Source organism: Passer montanus, unplaced genomic scaffold (assembly GCF_014805655.1).
Source record: "Passer montanus isolate IOZ18808 unplaced genomic scaffold, ASM1480565v1 scaffold14, whole genome shotgun sequence".
NCBI lineage: Eukaryota > Metazoa > Chordata > Aves > Passeriformes > Passeridae > Passer > Passer montanus.
This window is the reverse complement of record NW_024360941.1, coordinates 12,239,687-12,260,976: the sequence shown is the minus strand read 5'-3', so window position 1 is coordinate 12,260,976 and position 21,290 is coordinate 12,239,687. Positions and strand designations below refer to the sequence as shown.

The 21,290-nt window shown below is 45.7% G+C and overlaps 1 protein-coding gene across 1 annotated transcript in view; it reads left to right on the top strand.

The window, feature by feature from the left end:
- The first annotated feature begins 12,709 nt into the window (after positions 1-12,709).
- The window catches only part of ENPP6 (ectonucleotide pyrophosphatase/phosphodiesterase 6), a 32,282-nt gene continuing 23,701 nt past the window's right edge, over positions 12,710-21,290 (top strand). Inside the window, exon 1 of the mRNA XM_039700286.1 lies at positions 12,710-13,379. Coding sequence (XP_039556220.1) covers positions 13,124-13,379 — 256 coding nt within the window. The 5' untranslated portion in view covers positions 12,710-13,123. The remainder of the gene's footprint in view (positions 13,380-21,290) is intronic.

Genomic DNA, 21,290 nt, shown 5'->3' with positions numbered 1-21,290 from the left:
ACATAATGTTAAAATAGAAACTATGCTATGTAAGATAGCAGCCACAGGACACCTAAATCTTTCAGAGAAAAATAATTGATTGCTCTCTTATCAGAAGAAAAGAACTTCTTCCCGCCTCAATCAGCCCTGAAGACGCCGTTAGGATTAAGAGAAAGAAGTTGACACTGGCCAGAGAGAGTTCTGTGTTTGAATGGAATTTATGCATCATGTATGAGGTGTATGACTATGTAACAGGCTGTTGTTTTTAAGGGTTAACCCTCTGTTAACGTGTCTCTTTTTCGGGTTTATTTTGCCCAGAAAAACGTACCTGGACATCTGTAACTCTTTATTTCTATTGTCTCATATTGTCCTAATCCAAACTGTCCAAATTATTATTACTCTAATTATATTACTATTTTTATAACCATTTTATTACTAATAAACTTTTACAATTTTAAAAACAAGTGATTGGTGTTTTTCACATTTGGATTAGTACTTTTAATCTGGTTAGAGACCTGACCCATAAACCCGAGAGTATCTTTACTCCATTAAAGACTGAATAACAGTAACAGAATCAATAATCACAGAATGCTCAGAAGTGGAAATAAATATTGTTAAGGAAATTTCTCTACCCCAGATTTCCTGGTACAGCAATAGGAGCAGCTCAGCCTGCTGGCTGCAGGGAGGAACCACAAACGAAGGAGTCCCTGGGCTTTTATACCCTTGCAGTCTATGTACCTGTTCCAGTGGTTATTTTGGGGTCGGGGGTCTTCCAGTTGTTCACTGACTGGACAGTTATCACCCTCTGTCACCTTTCACCTGTGTTTTTCTATTTTTGACTTAGATCTGTGCTGACCTTTCCACATGGTACAGTCAGGAAAAAAAAAAGTTGTAACAGGCATTTTATCTGAAGCTTCAGAAACAGACTTCAGGCTTATAAATATGTGAAGGGAGAGGAAAAGGTGTTTGTGCTCTACTTTCTCCAGAAAGCTGGGATGGATTCTTGTGCAAGAGGGTCCCTAGGTGCTGTTGGTCAAAGTCTGCAGTGTTTGTGCAGGAGCTGGCTCTGCTAAAAGGGTCAGATGGAGTCAGGGAGCAGAGCAGGTATCCTGCCATTGAAGTTTCCCCAGGAAGTTTCCTGTTGCTGATTAACCTTTAAATATGTGGTCTTTCTTGTCAGATTTCCCATCAGATATCCCATTTCAGACAACCAGGGAATTAATACTTAAGTTCAGATGGTGCAGGGAATCTTGTGGAACCATAAACTGTTTGCTCTGTATACACACTTGAACTTCAGAATGTACACAGAGATACTTTATATTAAACTCTGGCCCATTTAAGGACAAAATAATCCCTCATATTGTTTTAGTTATAGCATATTTTACTTTGTGAAATATATGCATATATGCATTTATGGCTATTGTTTGTGTTTCATACAGACTCTCTCTTTATCTTCATGGCCACGCTGCTGCCATCACTCCACATGCAATCTGCCTCCCCAGCACAAAACCAAAATAGCAGAGAGTTGATCTTGGCATGTAGAAACAGCCACTGAAAATAAACCTCTGGGGTGGAACAAGCCTATCACCAACCCCTGCAGTTACTGAAGGCATCCTTTAGTGGCAGGTTTCCTCCTGGCTCAGCACTATGCTAAGGGGTTTGGATGGAGGAAATGCTCTGACATAGCACAAACAAGATACATCAAGGGTAGTAGCAAAGGCTGGGGTTCCATAACCTTCTTCTATGATACCAAGGCCATCATAGCACTTGAAAAATAAGAGTTTTCTTCCAGAAGCTTTATTCCTGAGCCAGCTGCTGCTGGAGGTACCCACTTGGGCAAACACTGCTTCTGCCTTGGCAAACCACAGCAGAAGGGCCTGTTTTGAGACCACACCTCAATTATTAAATCTGTTGTGTTGGCTCAAAAGAAGACAAAACCCACTTCCCTTTTACAATGTATTCTTTTAGAGTGAGTGCTGTAAAGCATTAGTGGTTTCACATTTCATAAAGCCATGTAATGCTCTTGTTTTGAGGAAAGGCATACTAGCAGCTGCACAAGCACCACATAAAAAACAATGACTTTGGATGAGCAATCATGAGTTTCTGCCTATGGGCTACCCAGCATGAAACTTGGTTCAGAGACTGATGCTTCTCTTTTCTTCAGAAGAGATTTCCAAGCTTCTCTGTTCAGTATCCCACAGATGACGTTGCTCAGTCCAGTGTTTTGGCTGCTTGGAAGTGCTGACTTGCTTCCAGGGCACTTTTGAGTCTCGCCTTTTGGCTGGTGGCAACAATGCTGTGCCACCCACAGAGAGTTTTCTAAGGAAAATATCTCACACTGGGGTATGAGCAGCATTTACCTTTCAGTTCCTTTGGTTTCAGGTGTGCTTCAAGTGTCATCAGCAGGAAAACATTTAATGGCTCATGCAATGTATCTTTCATTACTATTCATCCAGTGTCTTGCTGATAGATGCTCATGTCACACATTTTAAAATAACATGCTTGTAATTCATGTTTAGAAAGTCCAATCTACCTCTTGTAGGTGACTCCTGTGGTGTATTCCACCATGGCAGCAGTGCTGTGCTGGTGAGGACTGAATGAGCAGGGGATGGTACCCCACAGCACTCCCAGGGGATATGCCTGACCCCTGTGCAATACTAGTTCCCAAAGGAGAACAGAAATTGGAAATCACCTCCCCAGCCTACCAGAGCCATGAGGGATGCTGGAGATGCTGGGCACAAGGAAGTGCTGGGGAATGGCACAAGGACTGGCAAGAGGCAGCGTGAGCTGCCAGCACCCAGATGAGGGGAAACCACATCAGAGACACTCTAGGTGGTGTCAGCCACAGTGACACTGATTCTTTCCCCCAGGAAAGGGAGTGGATAACTCCAGCACTGTGCACAAAGCATGGACAGCATGTTGGCACAGGCTGTGCTCCCACAGCAAAGGACCATGTCCTGGATTTGGGCTTCACACCCAGGTGTGGGGACCTCAATACTTCTTCCAGTCCAGCCAGGGTGGAAACAGTTTGAGATGCTCCCTTAAATCCCTGCCTGCAGTACTGGAAATATTCCTGTTTATCCTGAGACTCTGCTGCCTCTGGTGCAACCATTTCCAGCTTGTGGAGGAAACTGCAGCTGTGGGGAAGTATAACAAAATAAGTCAAACGCCAAACAAGCAGAGCAAACAAGCTCTTAACTTCATTTCTTGGAAAAAAAATATATCCATTTCAAATGTTTCTTGCACCTCCTAAATGCATTAGCAGTGGTGTTGTATCCTGACCAAGCAGTCCTGATGAAAGAAAAATGGCTTCTTTGTTGTGATCTGGTGTGCTTGTGACAGCCATTCAGGAGATGATTTACAGCTCTGTGCTGGAAGCTGGACAGCCACACTCAGTGCTCACATGGTTGCTCTCCATCGTTTCCAAACTTCCTTGAAAGAACTAAGCACTTGGCCACCTATTTTCTCTTTCAAAAAAAACCTCAGAATGAGGTTTTGCATGTGTTGGCCATGCCAAGGAAAATAAGTCCTTATTGGGAATTGGAGGCAGAGGGCCACTGGCCCTGGAGGTTATTACAGGGTGTCCAGTTCCAGGAGCTGACAGCACTGCAGGAAATCTCAGACGTTTTTTGCTGCCACGCTGTGGATTAACACATCAGCATAATGTCAGGAGGAAAAACACAGAAAATATGAGCCACGTGCTATTAAAACAGACTGAGCAAAGAGCCTGGTTGGCATCAGGCTGCTCCAGTGGGCTGGTGCTGGAGGAACTGCCCGTGCTTTCCACCTCAGGGCCCAGCTGCCTCTGCTCTGCCTGTGTGGCCTCAGCCATGCTTTTCCACTCCTCTGCATGGGAGGGGGCCAGGGACATGCCTGGCAGGGTGCAGCCCAGAACCCAGTGCCACAGTGCTGGTCAGCCCTGACCTGTGCCTAACAAGAAGCCACTTTTTCAAATAGGTTTTCACTCAAAAAGCATGGTGGGGAGGGGGGACTGACTATTTCTGACACAACATATCAGAGGAAACAGTTGTGGCCTCCAGCACTCACAGGCACAGCACAGGGTTCCTTGGAAGCAAGGTGAAAATGAACTTTGGTAGGTTTTCACTCAAAAAGCATGGTGGGGAGGGGGGACTGACTATTTCTGACACTATATCAGAGGAAACAGTTGTGGCCTCCAGTACTCACAGGCACAGCACAGGATTCCCTGGAAGAAAGGTGAACATGAACTACTTTGCCATGGCTTTCTGTGGTGCCTACTTAAAGTGGCAGTGAGAGCACATCAATTTGTCAAAATCTGTGTGCCATTTTTGTGTGCTATTTGTTCTGGTGATAAAAAAGGAAGGATGACAAAGAATCATTTTTACTGGTTATCCTGAGCTGGGGAAAGGGCACATTTTCACCTGCTTCTCTGTCAGTGGTCAGTGTGGTGCCTTCCACCTTCCACTCCTCCCTGCCCTGTGTCAGCCCCAGTTATAGCTACAGGGAACAGTATGGGGAAACAAGAGCCTGAAATGGTTTGGCTTCATGACAACCTTCCTTGCTCCCTGAACGGGTGATGGATCAGGCAGCTGATGTTGGAGAGCCACCAGAAGAAAAGCACCTCTCAGAAAGAATGCAAAGGACTGTGACTCGTGGGATCCCCTGAGATGATGGTTGCCCAAGAAGAAGTAAGCCTTCCTGCTGTTTATTTCGCTTCACTCCAGGTAATCAGAGCTTTGTTTAGCTTCTTGTCTAAGAAAACAACAAAACTACAGCTTTATCTTCTCTGAGTCATTCCAGCTGAAGGGAGCACTCAAGAGCAGCCCAGTGCAGTGGCCAGTCACAAAAGGGGCAACAGTGTGTAGGTACAGAAGTGCTTCACACATGCCCCCCTTTGCTTGTTTGCCAGTGCCCAGATGGGCTTATCTAGAGGAAAAGCTGTGCCAGAGGATGTATAAAACAGCAGGACAAGCAGGATCCCCTTGGCTGGAGGCAGGGAGGTCTCTCCACAGGCAGGATATGGCCTCTGGAGTCCAGAGTCATTTATGAAAGAAGAAAAGGAAAGGGGGGTCTCCAGGTTTTCAGCTTCTCCTGGCAGCATGAACTGTTGCTTTCTAGAAATGGTGATATTGATTGAAAACATACTGACTTCAGGATGTCCATACAAAGATAAAAGCATTTTTACATAGCACTAAATAGGAGCCTCCACACTGGGGGAATATTTCAGGGAAAAGAAAGGTATGATTCCACTGAAGTTTGTGATAAGGGCCTTGACAGAGAGCAGAAGAATGTCAGTGACAGACTGCCTTCAATACTGGAATTGAAAGATGTGATCATGAATCTCAGTACTGTGGAGAAGAGCAGCAATACAAAGCCACGAAGTCAAGGTAACAGAAATAGGATGCAGATGTGGCATCGTGAATTCAGAGCAGACTAAACATCCCATCTGCAACATCCATATCCCACTGAAATCATGCTGAAGTCTGCTTTGACTTGCAGTAAGACATAATTAGGACAGAAATCAAAGGAATGTTTCTCAGACAGAGACCTCTGAGTACTCAGATGGAAAAATCAGATCAGATACCCCAGGACTGAGGGCTGTTCTAGCTCCTGTCCTCAGATAAAAGATTCCTGCCATCCCTGAAACCAGCTCCAGCCATAATTAATACGTTAGGATTTCCCAACCTGAGCACACAGCTGGTGAGAGAAAGTAATGCTGATCCTGATGTCCAGATATGACCATGCTTTCCTATAGGGAAGGACATCATCCACAGTGCTTAGACAGGGATGGGACTTCACCTGTAAGGAAATCTGATGTAGGTAGGGCTTTGCTTGAGAAGTTGTAGCTTGTTGATGGAGAAACACCCAAATATTCATATAATATCTGGGAAACAGATATCATGAGGATATTTCTTTACACAGAGCAGTGATTGGGTTGCAAAAACAGCTGTCTCTTCTCTGTGGGAGCAAACTCCCCAGGGGTGACTCAGCAGTCAGCAAGATGAGAACCAGACACTCGCAGTTCCTGAACAATGGGCAAAATTGAGACTTTAATTTGTGTCCTCCAGGTGAGGATTTCAACCTCCAGCACAGCCTTACTAGTGGATAAGATACAGCAGTGAAAAGCCAGGACTGATGAGATCAAAAATGGGAAAGCCAAAATGGACATTTTGCAGTGGCACACCAAAAAAGTAAGGGCAACTGTAGGCAGCCAACTCTCTGCAGCACAGGGCATGCTTGCTGCAGGCAGCCTGTCAGAGGCCAGCCTGTGGCACCCAATTATAAATATTCTCAGGTTAACCTAAATAACTACTGTCAGAATAAAAGCCTGTTTCTTTGTGAGCTCATGATGCAAGCCCAACTCCCTCAGTTCTTAAGCAGTAATGTCAAAAGTTAAAGCTGAACTCCCTGTAACCTCTGGGCTATAAAGGATGCCAAATGCCAAATATTTTTGAGCTTTAAAATGACATTTTGTGCTAGACCTGGATAGTTTACTTTGTAGGTATACTAAGTTCAAGCCAATGTTTTAAGTCTCTTTGTGCTCCATGTAGAAATCTAGCAGAAAGATCAAACATAGAATATTTTTTGTTCTTGGAAAGTAGGCACTGGAATACTTACTTGCCAGATATTTTAACCTCTCACATTACCCCTCATTTAATGGGAAAATCTGAAACTCAAATACTTTGCTGAATAGGTCTACATTTGACTAGCACTAGATGGCTGTAAGATTGTGCAAGATGTTGGACTTTAATCTCATACTTTCATCTTTTAAGGCAGATGCTCCAGCAAGAGCATAAACTGCAGGAACTGCTGTGCAAGGCACTGATGGATGTGCAGAATACCCTGTTGTTTTCTTGGAGGAGCCACTGGTATATGAATGGATGTGTTGAGCTCAAGTGCTGAGGAACATGTTAGTGTCACAGCACAGCAGGATTAATAACACCTATTTTATTTGGCTGATTATAGTTTTGTATTTTTATACTAAATAAACTAAATAATCTTGATTAACCTGCATAGCTTGCCAAGTTGTCATCCCCACTCACACCATTACATGTTGACACCAATTTCTAAAACAGCAGTAACCTTCACCACAGTCCCCCACCATATGAGAAATGACCACACAGCATAGATGAAGTAGAATATAAAGTATCCAGGTGCTTAGGAGTGACTGTCTGGTTTTGCTGTCTGGCAAGCTTCTCTGATTTCAACAGAGAAATGCATTGCACAAGGTTTTTTCAATGAGATAAAAACTCCTGTGTTACAGAACACTGATGTTCAGACAAGCACAGTCTTGGGCTAATGAAGTAGTAATGTTGCAGAGATGTGAGTTATAAATGTTGGGGAAATAGTGGTGGTGCAGATGGGTTGATATCCAAGCAAAACTCAAATTCTTTGGAAGGGTGGAAGACTAGTTTCAGTCCAAGAAAACGACACCCTCCTCTTGAGCTGGACAGTCCTGTGCTCAGGCTGCCACATCATGGGTTGGGGGAGGAGGTGGTCTTGTGTCACATGCAGCCATTGGCTGATGCAGGCTTCCCAGGGATTTTTGACCTGAGCTCCTGTCTTTCAGCGACAGAGGTTCCCTGTGTAGTGAGTTTGAGCCCACTGGTGAACTGTTTATTTTTCTTAATTGCCTTCACGACCACTAGGAAGTAATTCATAACCCTCTGTGGCTCTGCAGGGTTCAGGTCAAAATTGTTCTTCTAGCCTACACTAGCTATATGAAATATGATTTTCCTTAGGGGCCTCTTTCAGGAGCTTATTTGAAGTGATATTTGCATCCTCTCCTTCCCACCTCAGGCGTGCAGAGGTGCAGCCTCTCCTGCTGGGCAGCACCTGGCTGCTATAGGGGGATGACATCAGGCAGCACTGGCTGGGTTGAGTCCTGTTGGAGACACATCCCCTCTGCTGCTGGTCCCCCAGCCCTTTTCTTCTCTTCTCAGCTATGAATGTCCCCTGCAGCAGCTCAGATATCTGTGCAAAGTGGGCAAGAGTGAGCTGCAATTACTGCCCAAGAGAAACCATTAAGAGAAGGTGCTCTTGGAGGTGTAGGGAGCGATCACAACGCTGGGTTGAGAGAGCAAAACACTTGAAAGGTGATTAAATACTCCTGCTCACCCTCTGTAAGAACATAAAGTTCTAGGATGGCTGGAGTGTGTGCTGATTGTGTTTACCAGCCCTGGGTGCATTTTCTTCCTGTGAATTTGTCCCACCTATGTTTTTAGCAGTCAGGGTCTCCAGGCAAAAGGCCTTGCACACCCAAACAGTGCTATGGTGCCAAAAGCCACCCTCTTTGTTCATTCTAGTTACACTTAATGAAAGCACAGCCTGTTCCCCAAGGACACCATTGTTAGCGAGCATTCACAGAGCAGTGCTGACAGTGATGTACCAAGCCCATGCAGCTCCTTGCAAGGAAACTGGGAGCCATTGAGGGGTCTCCACTAATTCATTAAATTTCTTAATCTCCAAGAGATATTTGTCAACTAGAAAAGTTATTGATATGACCTGTGACTGTTGTAGTGGAGGACAGAGTAAGAGATTTGGAGAGGTGCTCTCTAAACATTACAACTGCCTGAATTGAGGCACTTCAAAGAACATTAAACAACCCCTGGCTGTGAATCAGGGTGGTCACCGTCCTACTTTGATGTACTCCTTATTCAGCATGTGAATGTTTTCAGTAAAGCAAGTCTCATACCAGATAGGTTAGAGGAAAACTTTGCCTCAAGAAACAGTGAAAGATCCCTGATTTTCTCCAGGAAAGCTGGAGTTTCTGGCTTTGAAATGCTCTGTAGCTAACAAGTGTGTGACTTTATCATATACATAAATCTGTACATGACTGACAGCAAGAGCAACCCGCTTCTCATGTCTTGAATTCCTCATGGATAAATTACTGCAGACCACAAGATCACAGAAACAACTGACTTGACATAAAGTATCATCCAGGAAGATCTGAGGGGGCAGAGATGCCTTGCCTAATGCACACCTCCATGCAGAAGCATTTGTGAGAAGGCACATGGCAGGAGCAAAGAAAGTGATACTAAACTCCTGCAGCCAATGACTCCTACCAAGGTAAGAAGTCATTGGTTCATAAGGTCATGAGGTTCTGTCAGCTCAGAAGCTGATACACATATTGCCAGAGGTTTTCTGTGGAAGCCAGCAGAGGGCCTAGTGCCACCTGTGACTTTTTTATCTTGGGTTTGGTGGGGAGAAGAGGAAGTCAGGCTGTATTGGCCAAAGTGCTCAACTAATACTGTGTGTGAAGGAACTAAAAACGAATAACAAGTTGTCAATGAGTCTTGTTATAATTTCTTTTCTTTCTTTCAGAAGAGAAAGAAGGACAAATTTTCCTCTTAGATTTTCTAGTTCATTGGGCAAAAGGGAAATGATGATTTATTTTAGCAGCTGTTGTTCTTGCATGTGCTCCTGGACCTAAGTGCACAGATAGATCTGCACTGCCAGGAAGGAAGGCTGGTAGATCTGACAAGGCAGATTGAACTGTTGGTGTGAGCCCAGAGAATTTTCTTTCATTTCTGTTGTTATGTTTGTGATTTCTGTAGGACTGGGGAAAAAAAATAGGACATATTCAAGGATACTGGAGACAGTTTTTGCCAAGAGGATTTCTTGAACAATCTAAGTGCTTGAGGATCTTTTCTCTGATAATTCTGGATCCCTAGGGTATCTCCTCATGTTCAATTTGAGTTGGGGGATTTTCTTTCCTTTATGCATGCTTCTTCCTAAACCCTGTCTAACAGCTAACTAGTGAGGACTGCTGTCCCTAGACACCAGCTCAGGCTCTGTTAGCTTTTGTAAGAGCATTTGTATCAAAATATTGTTGTGCTGGAGTCTCCACGGCCATCTGGGGCTTTGTGCAGACAGGGTGCTTACAAATGAATGTGAACCAAAGCAAGTCAACATTGCTTGGCATGAATGAAATGTATTGCTAGGATCTGTCTCTGCCAAGCTAGAGACGGTTTGGCTCCAGTCCCACTCTTCAGGGGGATTGTCTGTCAAAACACAAGTTGGTATTATACAGCATCATGATTGCAGGGCTCACTAGTCCTTTAACCCCTCTCAGGCCTTACTCTTATTTGTTGAGTGGAAACCTGTAAATTCCAATTCTTAAGGCAGACTTCGTGCTCTGGTACCTTGCACCAACTGTCGCTCATGCCACTCTGTCAGCTCAGATAGAGCTTTCTCTTAAGGGGCTGTTAAATAAAAGATTTGTTAAATAAATTTAAATACATTTTATTTGTTAAATAAAAGCAGCCCTTTTGAAAGGAAGGTGTTATTTCTTAATGCCTTAACATGTGTAAGAAGTCATATATTTTGTACCATCTCATGGTGGAAGCCTGGCTTCTTGGTCTAACCACCTAAAAAACCTGGTCATACTTTCAAGGTGAGAGTCCATCTCAGACACTTTACTGGCTCTCCTCTATTATCCCATTCCTTCATGGGCAGCAACTCCTGCTGCTGCTGAGCCCTGCTGGTAAGCCCAGAGGCCACACATTAGAGGACAAGCCAAGACATCAATGACCTTGTGGTTCTGCCAAGAGGTGCATAATAATATTTCCCTCCCATTTCTGGACATGTTTCTGAGTTCATTCAACATAAGTAGGGACACAATAAATTACCACAGTGGCTTGGCCAAGACTTGAGCCACCAGGTGGCTCCAAGCCCACAACATAAAGTTTTTGCTAGAGTGAAGATCCACAGTGAGCACTAGTAGAAGTGCTGTCTCTGAACACAAGTTCTGCAGCAGAAGAAGGATGTGCACATTCACCTCAGGAGGCGGATGAAGCGGCAGACCCTTGGCTGAGACCCCGTGGAGTGTGGAGAAGGCTGAGAAGAGCGGTGACTCCGTGGGTGTGACACGCAGCACGTGCCACCCTGAGGCCAGCAGCTGCCCGCAGCGCTGCCCAGGCTGTCACGTCGCGCACAGCCTGGCGTGCAGCTGCAGCTTGTCCCTGTCCCCGCGGGCAGGGCAGGGCAGGGCAGGGCAGGGGCAGCCTTGCACAGGCTGGGACGCTCTCCGAGCAGGGACCGACTGCCCGGGTCACGCAGCCTCACGGCTTTCCCAGCACGGCAGGATTTGTGTGTTCTCCTTCAATGTCCAGAGCATGCCAGCACCAATGTCTGCTCTGGGGACCAGCACCTTTTATCATCCCAGGGGACCACGGTCCAGGTTTCCCTCTCATGGGCAGGAAGCTTTACAGATGGCCCCAGCCTCAGCTGTCTCTGACACAAGGTGTGGCACAGCTGCTTGACCCCAGGTTGGTTTTTGCTGAGAAAACTGCTGCTGCGCTGTGAGAAAATAAATTAACTACAGCCAAGCAAGATAAGAAAAGTCAAAACATAGAATTAAAGTTGTCAAGATGATGATAGCTAGCAATGCAAGGCTTCCAAAGTAAATGTTATGTGAAGAGGGATAAAGCCCTGAATGTCTTAGGTCCCTGTTGCTTTAAAGATCCCTGAGCTGGAGCTTAGAAATGCTCCAAGTTCTTGCCTCAGGTTTAACTGATGTGAGGGTATCTTCCAAGTGCTGGACTCTAATATGGGAATGGAAAAAGGGGCACGTGAAAAAAAAAAAAGGGGGAAAAAAAGTGGCTGAGCATATGACAGAGAGGGAGATGTCCATGAAGAGTGCATTTAGTCCATTGATAGAGAGGAAGCATGAGGAATTTTACTGAGAAGATGAACAAAAGCACAGGCAGCTGGAGGGCCTGTGCAGTTCTGCTTGGCTGCACTCCTACTCTGTTCTCTTCCACCTTCCTGGAATGACTACCTCCTACAGAAAGTCCCAGCACCCCTTCCCTGACAGGGCAGCTTCTTTCTTGAGCTGGAAGCCCTGTGGGAGGAGGGCATGGACAGAACATCTCCAGCCATGTCCTGGGACAGTGACCTGCAGGCAGCAGCTTTGGCTCATGGGCACCTGCACCCAGTACAACATTGTGCAAAAGGCAAGCCAGGACATGAGGGGGGTTTGCAAGGGGCTAAATAAGTGCTTGGGGCAAACGGGGCTGAAAGCCATCTTGCTGAGCTTGCACCAGCCCAGTATTTGGTAAGAGGTAACTGGAGGTGCAATGGGGAGCTTTGAAAGGAGCAAGGAGAAGTTCAGATGCCCACACTGTGGTGGTGGCCAGCTATTGCAGCCTTCCCCAGGTGGAAACATCTGCAAAGGGCATTTCCCACAGTTAGACAATGTTATCAATGCTATGAAATTCTTTTGTTTGGAAAAAGAAAGAAAGTAAAGCATGTAAAGTGCAGTTATGGTGTACAACAGGTGCTGGCATTGTATTAGAGGTATAGTTAGGTTTCTGTGAAGGAGAAGCACCTGGTGGTGACCTGTAACTAAAATGTGAACACTTTCTCATTTTAAATATGAAATTAGGCACCATCCAGCACTGAATATCTAAATAATATCAACAGCCAGAAAATAAATGTATTACTTGTTATCTAGTTGAAGCTAGAATTTTTTGCTGGTGCATCAGGAGCTGGATTAGTCCCAGGGCAGCACAGAGGGAACCGAGAGGACAGGGACATTTGCAGGGACTCGCATCCAGGTAGAGAGAGGAGAGCCCGCTCAGCTGGAGCTCAGCGGTACCGCCATGCCACCGAAATGCTGCACACCAACCCACACACACTGCACTTCCCAGCTGGGGAGATGCTTTGCCTTAACCTCACTCTGAGTTCTATCAGAAACCACTGCCGGAGAGATGCGAATAAAGCTGGCGTTCGCGCTGCTGGAGATGTGAGGCTGTGTTTCAAAGGCTGCCGCCCCTCTCTACGAGCCCCGGCGCGGAGCTGGGCTGGGCTGGGCGGTGAGCGGGCTCCGCTCCGTGCCGGTGGCAGCGCGGTGGGGGCACCGGGCACCGCGGCCCCTCCTGGCCGGGGCCCGCGGGCACCGTGCCCGCTCTGCCTCGGGAGCGGCTGCGGAGCGTCCTCAGAGGCTCCAGCTGCTTTTATGCTGGGTGTTCCCCATCGGCGCGAAGCATTTTTTCCTGCAGCTGGCAAGGACCAAGCTCTTCCCTCAGCTCGAGGTTAATCATCTGCTTGCAATTAACCTGTGACCTCCCCCGCCCGCGGCGCTGCAGCTTTAACGCGGGCGGGGGAGCGGCGGGGGGACAGCAGCGCCGGCTCCGGCCCCGCCGCGCATCCCGAGCCTGCCATGGACACCCGCAGCCTCCTGGCCGCCCTCCTGGCCGCTGCCCTCGCCGCCCTCCTGCCGCTTCCCGCCGCCTCCTCGGCCCACCGCAAGCTCCTGGTGTTCCTGCTCGACGGCTTTCGCTTCGACTACATTGATGACAGCGAGCTGGAGGGTCTGCCGGGCTTTCGGGACATTGTCAACATGGGGGTGAAGGTGGATTACATGACCCCAGACTTCCCCAGCCTCTCTTACCCAAATTACTACACACTGATGACAGGTGAGTACTTGTATTTCTGTGCTGTGATGCTCCTCAGGGCTGCCAGCTCCCCATGCCAAGGTGGAAGGAGCTCCCTGTGACTATTTTTTTCCAAAGAAGATATAAAAATAACCCAAGTCGTGCTTTTAGCTGGGAGTTTAAAAGCACTGTGGCATTACAGCCCAGAATTGTTCTCTGAAGTGTGTTCCAAATTTGGAAATGCTACCTGGAGCTAATTTTTAAAGTTCTCTTTTGCTCACCCAAGCTGTAGCTGGGTCCCTACCTGCTGCCACCTCAGCATCACGGCCAGCTTGCCTGGTGCAAGCACCAAGGGGGCTACTGCATACGTATAGAATAGAGAAACAACTGGGACTGCATGGGAAATGAATACAGAGACTGCTCAGGGGCTTTAATAAAAATGCATGTGAACGGAGCGTGGCTACACTAAGAACAGTCAGCAGGTCTCTTTTGGCAAGTTCAGCATTAAATTTCTTTTTAAACTTCGTAGGTTTTTTGTTTTCTTAACTTTGCTACAAGTCCTCATATCTGTAATAATTCAAAATAGCCAAATAGAAAAACAGGATTTTTGCTTTTCATCCCCTGCAGTTTTTCAGAATGTCCAGGGGAGGCTTTCTGAAAATTGAGAGGACAGTCATAGTTTTCATTATGCTGATTTGCTTTTAGTCTTACGTGGAAGACACATAAGATTATGTGGAGGATTATAGTGACACCAGGAAGGTGCAGAGAGTAGAGCTGGGCCCAATTCCTTCAGAGTCAGACACCAAAGAAGCAAATGCTAAATAATAATAATAATAATTAAAAAAAAAAAACAACAACAAAAAAAACCAACAACCACACTAGGAAGGTGCAGAGAGTAGAGCTGGGCCCAATTCCTTCAGAGTCAGACACCGAAGAAGCAAATGCTAAATAAAAAAAAAAATTAAAAAAAAAAACAGGTTTGGTTTTGTTGGTTTGGTTTTTGTTGTTGTTTTGTTGCTTGTTTTGTTGGTTTTTTTCCTGGAGTTTGTACTTGGATTTTTCTCTGGAGTTAATAAATAAGCAGGCGTTTCCAACCAATGAGAAGGTGTAAGAAAATCTATCCTCTCCTAAGATATGTGGCATCTTCTGCTATTCTTGGAACAATGCAGTGCCCAGTGATTCATATACTGCTTGCTGGGAAAGCAAATAGCTGCCATTGTAAAACAAAAATCTGACATCAGCTGTGCCCAGTTTGTTTTGAAACTGCTTAACCCCTTCTTCCCTCTTTCTCTCTGAAGAGAAACAGTTTTCTCTTGCTCATCTCTGATCAGAGAAGAGTATAAAACCATCACAGGGTTGGTTTTGATTCTTTTTCCTTATTTGCTGCAAATATATGAATGCAGAATAAATGTCGTGACAGAAAACAGAGGTGCTCCACTCCAGGCCATGCTCTTCAGGTGTACAGAGGCAAACCGACCCAACACTTCATAGGTGCAAAAAAAAAATTGGATGGAGCTGTTAAAGAAAGAATAAAAGTGAGTAACATTTCACTCCTAACCACACTTAGTCATCATTCCTATTAAGTGTATATACATAAAGTGAAGTCTATTATCAGCCTTTTGAAGAGTTTTGAAAACCTCCTACTTTGTACTCACAAAGAAGTTTTGTTGTAAGACATGAAACACCACTACTGGACTTTGCATATTTTTTAGAAGAGTCCTGCACCTCAGTCTGAAGCAATAAGGGAATCTGTGAGATGAAACTCAATATTCTTGCAAGTCTCCCAGACTTTACAATAGGAATATCAATGCAAATACAATTTAATTGCAAATAGCAATTCACCTCCCTAACACATGAGTCACAGTAGTATTAAGTAGGTCAGGAACCAATTGAGGACTAAGTTTAGGTGATGAACATTGCCCAGAGGAAGATCTAAGTCTGCCCTTGAGCCCTTGGGGTGTGAGTAGTGAGCTAACCCCATGACTGTGTCTTGGCATGACAGCAGGGTCAATCCCATAGCTGCACTGTTCTTACCCTTTGGGGCCATGGTGCCATTTCCACTGAGATTTTATGGGATGGTGGGGTTAGGAGTGCAGAGCATGTGGCAGATGTAGTGTTAAGCTGTGTTCAGTCTGCATCCATTAAATTTGCCAAGCTGGGACAGGTTTTGGAGAAAATTCAGCATGGCAGGGTGACACAAGCATCATGCCATAGTGACCTGCTTAGGGAGTGGCAAGTTACTGTTTCCCTGGTGCTGCTGTAGGGGCATGAGGAAGCTTTCATCACATCTCACCAGCCATGCAGCCTCTCTGCTGCAGGCAGACACAACTGCAACTGCTTTTATTTCTGTTTGTGACTGGGATGTCTGGGAGTTAAATGCTGCCATAATTTCTTCTGAGAAATCTGGAACAAATTAGTCTTCATGTCTTGTCCTACACTGCTGTTTCAGGAGATGCTAAGGAAGTCACATTTTAACTTCCAAAACATTGTCTTTGTGGTATATTGGAGTCCTTCAAATCAGTTTAAGAAATTGCACATTCCCACCCCTGGCTTGTTCATGATATCCCACTTTGGGGTTTTTTTTGTTTGTTTTGGGGTTTTTTTGGTTTTTTTTTGTTTTTTTTGGGGGGGTTTGTTTGGGTTTTTTTTGTTTGGTTGGTTTTTTTTGTTTTGGTTATGGGTTTTTTTGTTGTTGTTGTTTATTTTAATAAATAATCTTGTCCCTTCTTTCTCTACTCATTCACAAGGCATTCATTATGGCTCCACATCTATTCAGGAGCATTCATGGCTGCCAGGTCTTGGACAACATGTGCATAGAAGTGTTGTAGTTTGTGACTTGCCTCTGTTCATTCTTGTGAGCAAGGCCTTCCCCTTCACCCCACATCCATGCAACCTTCATGGTTGACTCCAGAGTAGTTGAGTTGTTACTAAATGAGAGATGTTCTCCTTCATTTCTGTGGCTTTGGAGGAGGACAGGACTCTGCCCCTCAGATGCCATCACCGTTGGGACAGGTCAGTCTCCTCAGACATGAGCTCACCTCCTCCTCCTCCTGCCCAGACCTGCAGGCAGAGGTTGTGGAGATCAGCAGCATCAACTCCAGTGCTTCCCAGCACAGATGCCAAGTAGATGCAATCGTAATGTTGACCAAAAGCCACTTATCTAAAAGCAACTAACTCACCTATGCTAATGAGAACCACACCCCTTTCTGCTGAGACGAGGTGTTGGATGAAGCACTGACGCAGCAGGACAAACAGGGTCCAGCCTGGTGACATTTTGGAAGGAAAGCATGGGAGGGAGGTGACTTGCTTGTGGTCATGCAGTGCTGCAGGGCTATGGCAGAGCTCTTCATGGGTCCCCCTCCTGCTGCTGTTAACCTGTGGGAAGATACTTGCTGGAGCTTCCCCAAGCCACACAGAAAGCCTCAGCCCAAAGCCCAGAGCCTGCTTAGAGGTCTTTTCCTTTCCTCTCCCAACTATGATAAAGAAAACCAGAGCATAGAAAAATGTAAAATGACAAAGTCATTCAGAGTTTGGGATGAAGCTCCAGTCTTCCTGCACCCAAGGCATAGCATCAGAACTGCTACTTGCTTGAAGAAGCATCAAAGATCCAAATCACGGCTAGTGCAAAGGGTTGCTTCTCACTGACAAGCAACCAGAGAAGCTGTTTTTTTGCAAAAACCTGGTGCTGTGCAAGGTAGCTCAAGGATTGCTAGCTTAAAACCCAACTCTTTGAAAAGCAGTCTTCTCTAGCAACTTCCAGTATGCCGTGTTTCTTAGTATTGGCTTTTACTGTGGCAGAAAGACTCATTTTTAGGTGGTTGGGTTGCTCTCTGAGCTGCTGGACTGAATCCTACCTGGTGTGCTGGCTCTCCATGGTGCAGTTACAATATTGCAATTGTTGACCTGAAAAACATGAAATGGAGAATTAGGTAAAAGGAGATGTTGCAGCTGTGACAGAGCTTTTGCAGGACTCGTTGTGGGCTTGGCAAGGGAGGTAAGAAGGAGTCCAAATTCGTCTGTTCTAAAAGGCTCCCTCAATCATACTATGCGCTGTTTGTTTTGGAAAGGAAGGAATTAAGACCACAAACCATCTTGGGTTGTTATCCTGTGGGGAGTTTTTAATTTTTCCCTTTCCCTGCTGTGGCCTGGCTCTGCAGGGAGCTCTCATGCCAAGTTCAGTGGAAAGTCTGAGGTCTCCCCTGTAAGCACTGCAAGCAGGAGTTACTGCTTCAGAGCACTTCATGCCACATCTGTCAAGAAAAGCTGCTCATGCTCTGGCTGGGTCTCCCTTACCTGACAGCCTGCAGGTGTTGGAGGGGTGATGAAGGACTCCCTGCAGCACAGCTCTCCTGAAGTCTCCCCCAGCTGAGAGCACTCAGTGGCACCTCACATTTCCAGCCAGCATAAACATGAACAGAGAGTATCACATCTGAGATAGAAATCCAGAAAGGATTTCTTTTCCAAGATCATAACTAGAAATTAAGTCTTTCTGGCAGGTCTTCCATGTGGATGTGCCAGCTGCCTGGTCAGCTGTGTAGCCCCACAACCAAGAGTCATGTTTCACTTGGCCTCCATGGAAAGCAAAGGGAGCCCCTGATTGCAGAAAAGGGTGGGGAGCTGCTTGGAGAGGAGCCAGCAAGGAGCCTCCATGTGCCTCTTCGGACAGGACCTGATCTTCAATAAGTGGCAGAGGGGCTGTGAGGTCCCCTGAAGCTTGAGGGGTGGAGGAAAAGGTAGACCAGAGGACATTTCAGTCTCCTGCACCCAGAGTGAGGGCTGTGGCCTTTGCAGGTGTGCCCAGACTCGCTGTAACACAGTGATGACACATTTGGGTGTTGTCTAAAATACAGGGGTGGTGTGTGGTGTTTTCTCAGCCACTGCAGCTCACCCCTACATTTGCCATGACCTCTTCCTCTGCATAGCAGTAGGGAATGGGGTGACATGGCAGAGCTCCCACGGAGAGGTGACATCAAGGTCCACTCTGCCAGACTGAAGATTTCACCCGTCTTCCATGTTTCAGCAATCTTCCCTTCACTCCTCAGACTTGATGTTGGCATACTTAACTGGTGAGGGGCTTTGGTGGGTGATGCCGAAGTCTAATAAACAATCTACATCTGTTCTCCCCTGAGCACAGCAAATCAACATACACTGCACCCCATTTACTCCATGTTTTCTGGGAGAAAATACCCCTTGGGGTCCCAGCCCTGGAATCCCCTGCAGTCTGGCTGATGTGCACACATAGTCGTATATTCACTGTTTACTGTGAGAGGTTTCCTGATTAAAAGTACAGCAGCTCCAGGCTCCTTCCACTCAGTACCTGAAAGAAGCCCAGCCTGGTGATGGTTCTAGTGGATGCCTCTTTTCTGCTGCACAGTTAATGGCATCTTGACTCCAGCCTGATCCAGAAAAGGATGCTGACAATTTCTGTTCAGCAGTTAAGCAAGTTCTTAATTATGTAAACGATACCTGCATGTTTTCTGAGGCACAAAAAATGGAAGGATAGGAGTACAACAGGGAAGCTTATTACATACACATGAACTAAAGCTATCTTTACTTCACTGTCCAAGCTTAGAAAAAGTCCAGAAGGACACAAAGTGCACAATGAGTGACAAGGGAAAATGACTTTTTCTTCTTGGTCCTCTCAAACAGTTACAGATGCCAGCAGCAGCAGAGATTTAAAAATTCTGTTTGTGACATAAAGCTCTGAAATCAAGTATCTTCCTTTTCTTGGATTCATTAGCTTTATATTTCTAAATTTCTGTGCTGGGAAGAAGCAAAATAGAATAAGCTGTGGTAATACTGCTAACTGGCAGAGAAAGGGTACTATCCCAGCAAGAACAGGCTGGAAAAGATACTAGGAACCAGGAGGATTTTTTCCACATTCTTTCTCTCACTCTGTTTACTCACCATCTGCAGAAAGGCTGCTATGCCAAGCATCAAGATTTTTCTCTTTCTCACAGAAAATATTGCAAAATTTGATGTTTGCTTTCTACCAGTTAAAAAATGGAAACACTTCTAAAATATAGAATAGGAAGTTTTTTCTAACCCAAGTTCACAGTGCTACAAATTAAAATATGCAGTTTTTTCCTCCTTATTAGCTACAATCTCACAGCTCACAACTAGTGTACCTACTGCCAGCTGTTAGCTAAGTAGACATTCACATATCAAGATATTTCTTAGCCCAGAGTAAAGTCACTGCCAGAGGCTCATCCTCTGTCTAACTGCAGGCAGAAGCTTTGTCCATTGTTCTGCCCAGTGCTTGGAGCTTCAGTGCCCTCAAGCCACACCCAGCTTGGGGGTTCAGGGGTCTCAGAGTGGTCCCTGAGTCCACCACAATTCAGGAGAATAATCAACAGCTCGGAGTCCTGGCTCTCCAGGGACACAAGACCTGACTTCCCACACAAGAAAGCATCTGCAAAGCCTCAGCTGGATGATTTATTAGCAATTTTTGTGCACCCCAGCCCTGGCCCCATGAAGAAAGCATTGAATTAAGAGTTTCAAGCTGTTACTAAATGAATCCCCTTTAGGGGAGAAAATAATGCTGTGTATAGCAGAGATTTTTTTCTCTGCTTTTTGATGTGATTCTGGTTGAATTGTAAAGTTTTGCCTGACACAGGCTAAGGTGTTCATACTTTGGCTTTGTCTGATATTAGAGGTCATAAAAATTTGGAAAGACTTTACCAGAAAACTCCTTTGGAACATGAATTGTCCATGCACATCATGTACAAGTACTGTTTTTACTGGGGGGTCTGCAGATGGCAGGGCCACTTTGCCCAGGGCAGCACTCCCCTAAGACTTCTCATGAGTTCTGGCCTTCTCCAGGCTACTTAGGGTTTAGCACATGGGTTTGGTTTTTTTCCTGTGGTCTTTCTCCTCAAAGCAGAGCAGGTGAGACCCATCAGGGGAGCAGTAGAGCAGTGCATATGTCAAAGCTTAGTTCCTGGGGACAGCAACTGCTATATCTGCTCCAGAACAGGAATATGGTGCTGGTGGCTTTTAAGTCCTGCTTTCTTCATCCTTATGGGAGGCAGCATGAGCAGAGCAGAGCATTTCCCAAGGCAAGTCATCCAGCTGTTTGCATGGAGGAACTTAACTCTTCCCCAGACTGTATAGCCCTGTGGCAGCCTGTGCTTGGATCTGTCCCCCTGACCCTTGTCCCTTTCCAGAGAGTGGGGACATCGTGGTGGGACACGAGCGGAAAGGTCTCACCATAGCAGCAAGGCATATTTATAATATTGCATAGTACATTTAGCTAAATGCACGTACTGATGTTCATCATCAGATTGTGGTGCCTTTGCTGCATTGGCTAATACACACACTGTGGGTTCTCTGGTAAATCCCATTTGCTCAGTGCAGAGATGGCAAATGCCCCAGGAGTGCACACGCTGGTTTCCAGATCTCACAGGGTGCACAGCACTCAGCGTTCCTGTGCTGCTGCTGTGGGTGGCCCAGTGGCTGTGTGTTCTGCTGTTTTTTTAAATTTCCTCTTTGTTTTGCAGAGATTCATTTGAATGCTGACAAAAGTGCCTGGAGACATGGGAATGTGCTTCAGACAAATGCTGTATGAAGTGTAGTGTCCAAGTAAGCTGTAGCATGCAGACTCGCAAATGCTTTTGCTGGCTCTCCTCCAGAAGGATACAGCAGTTATCATATTCTTGGGAACTATACCCTCTTTGTTTTCCTCTCTTATTTGAGGAAGGAGTTATTTTTACTACAATTACAGCGAGTTTAAATAGTGACATCTGTATGGTGAAATTGCTTTCTGCCCTGTTTCTATTTTTGAAACTCTTAAGATAACATTTGATTACAGAGGAAAGCTGCAGTAATGGACGAAGTAATAAATTCTGAAAGTTACGGTGACTCTCTAACACCGTGTTGTGGTTTTGATAATGATTCAAAAGAAGTACACCAAAAGTAGTTTGGCTGGAGAAAACAAGTGAAAATGGGATATAA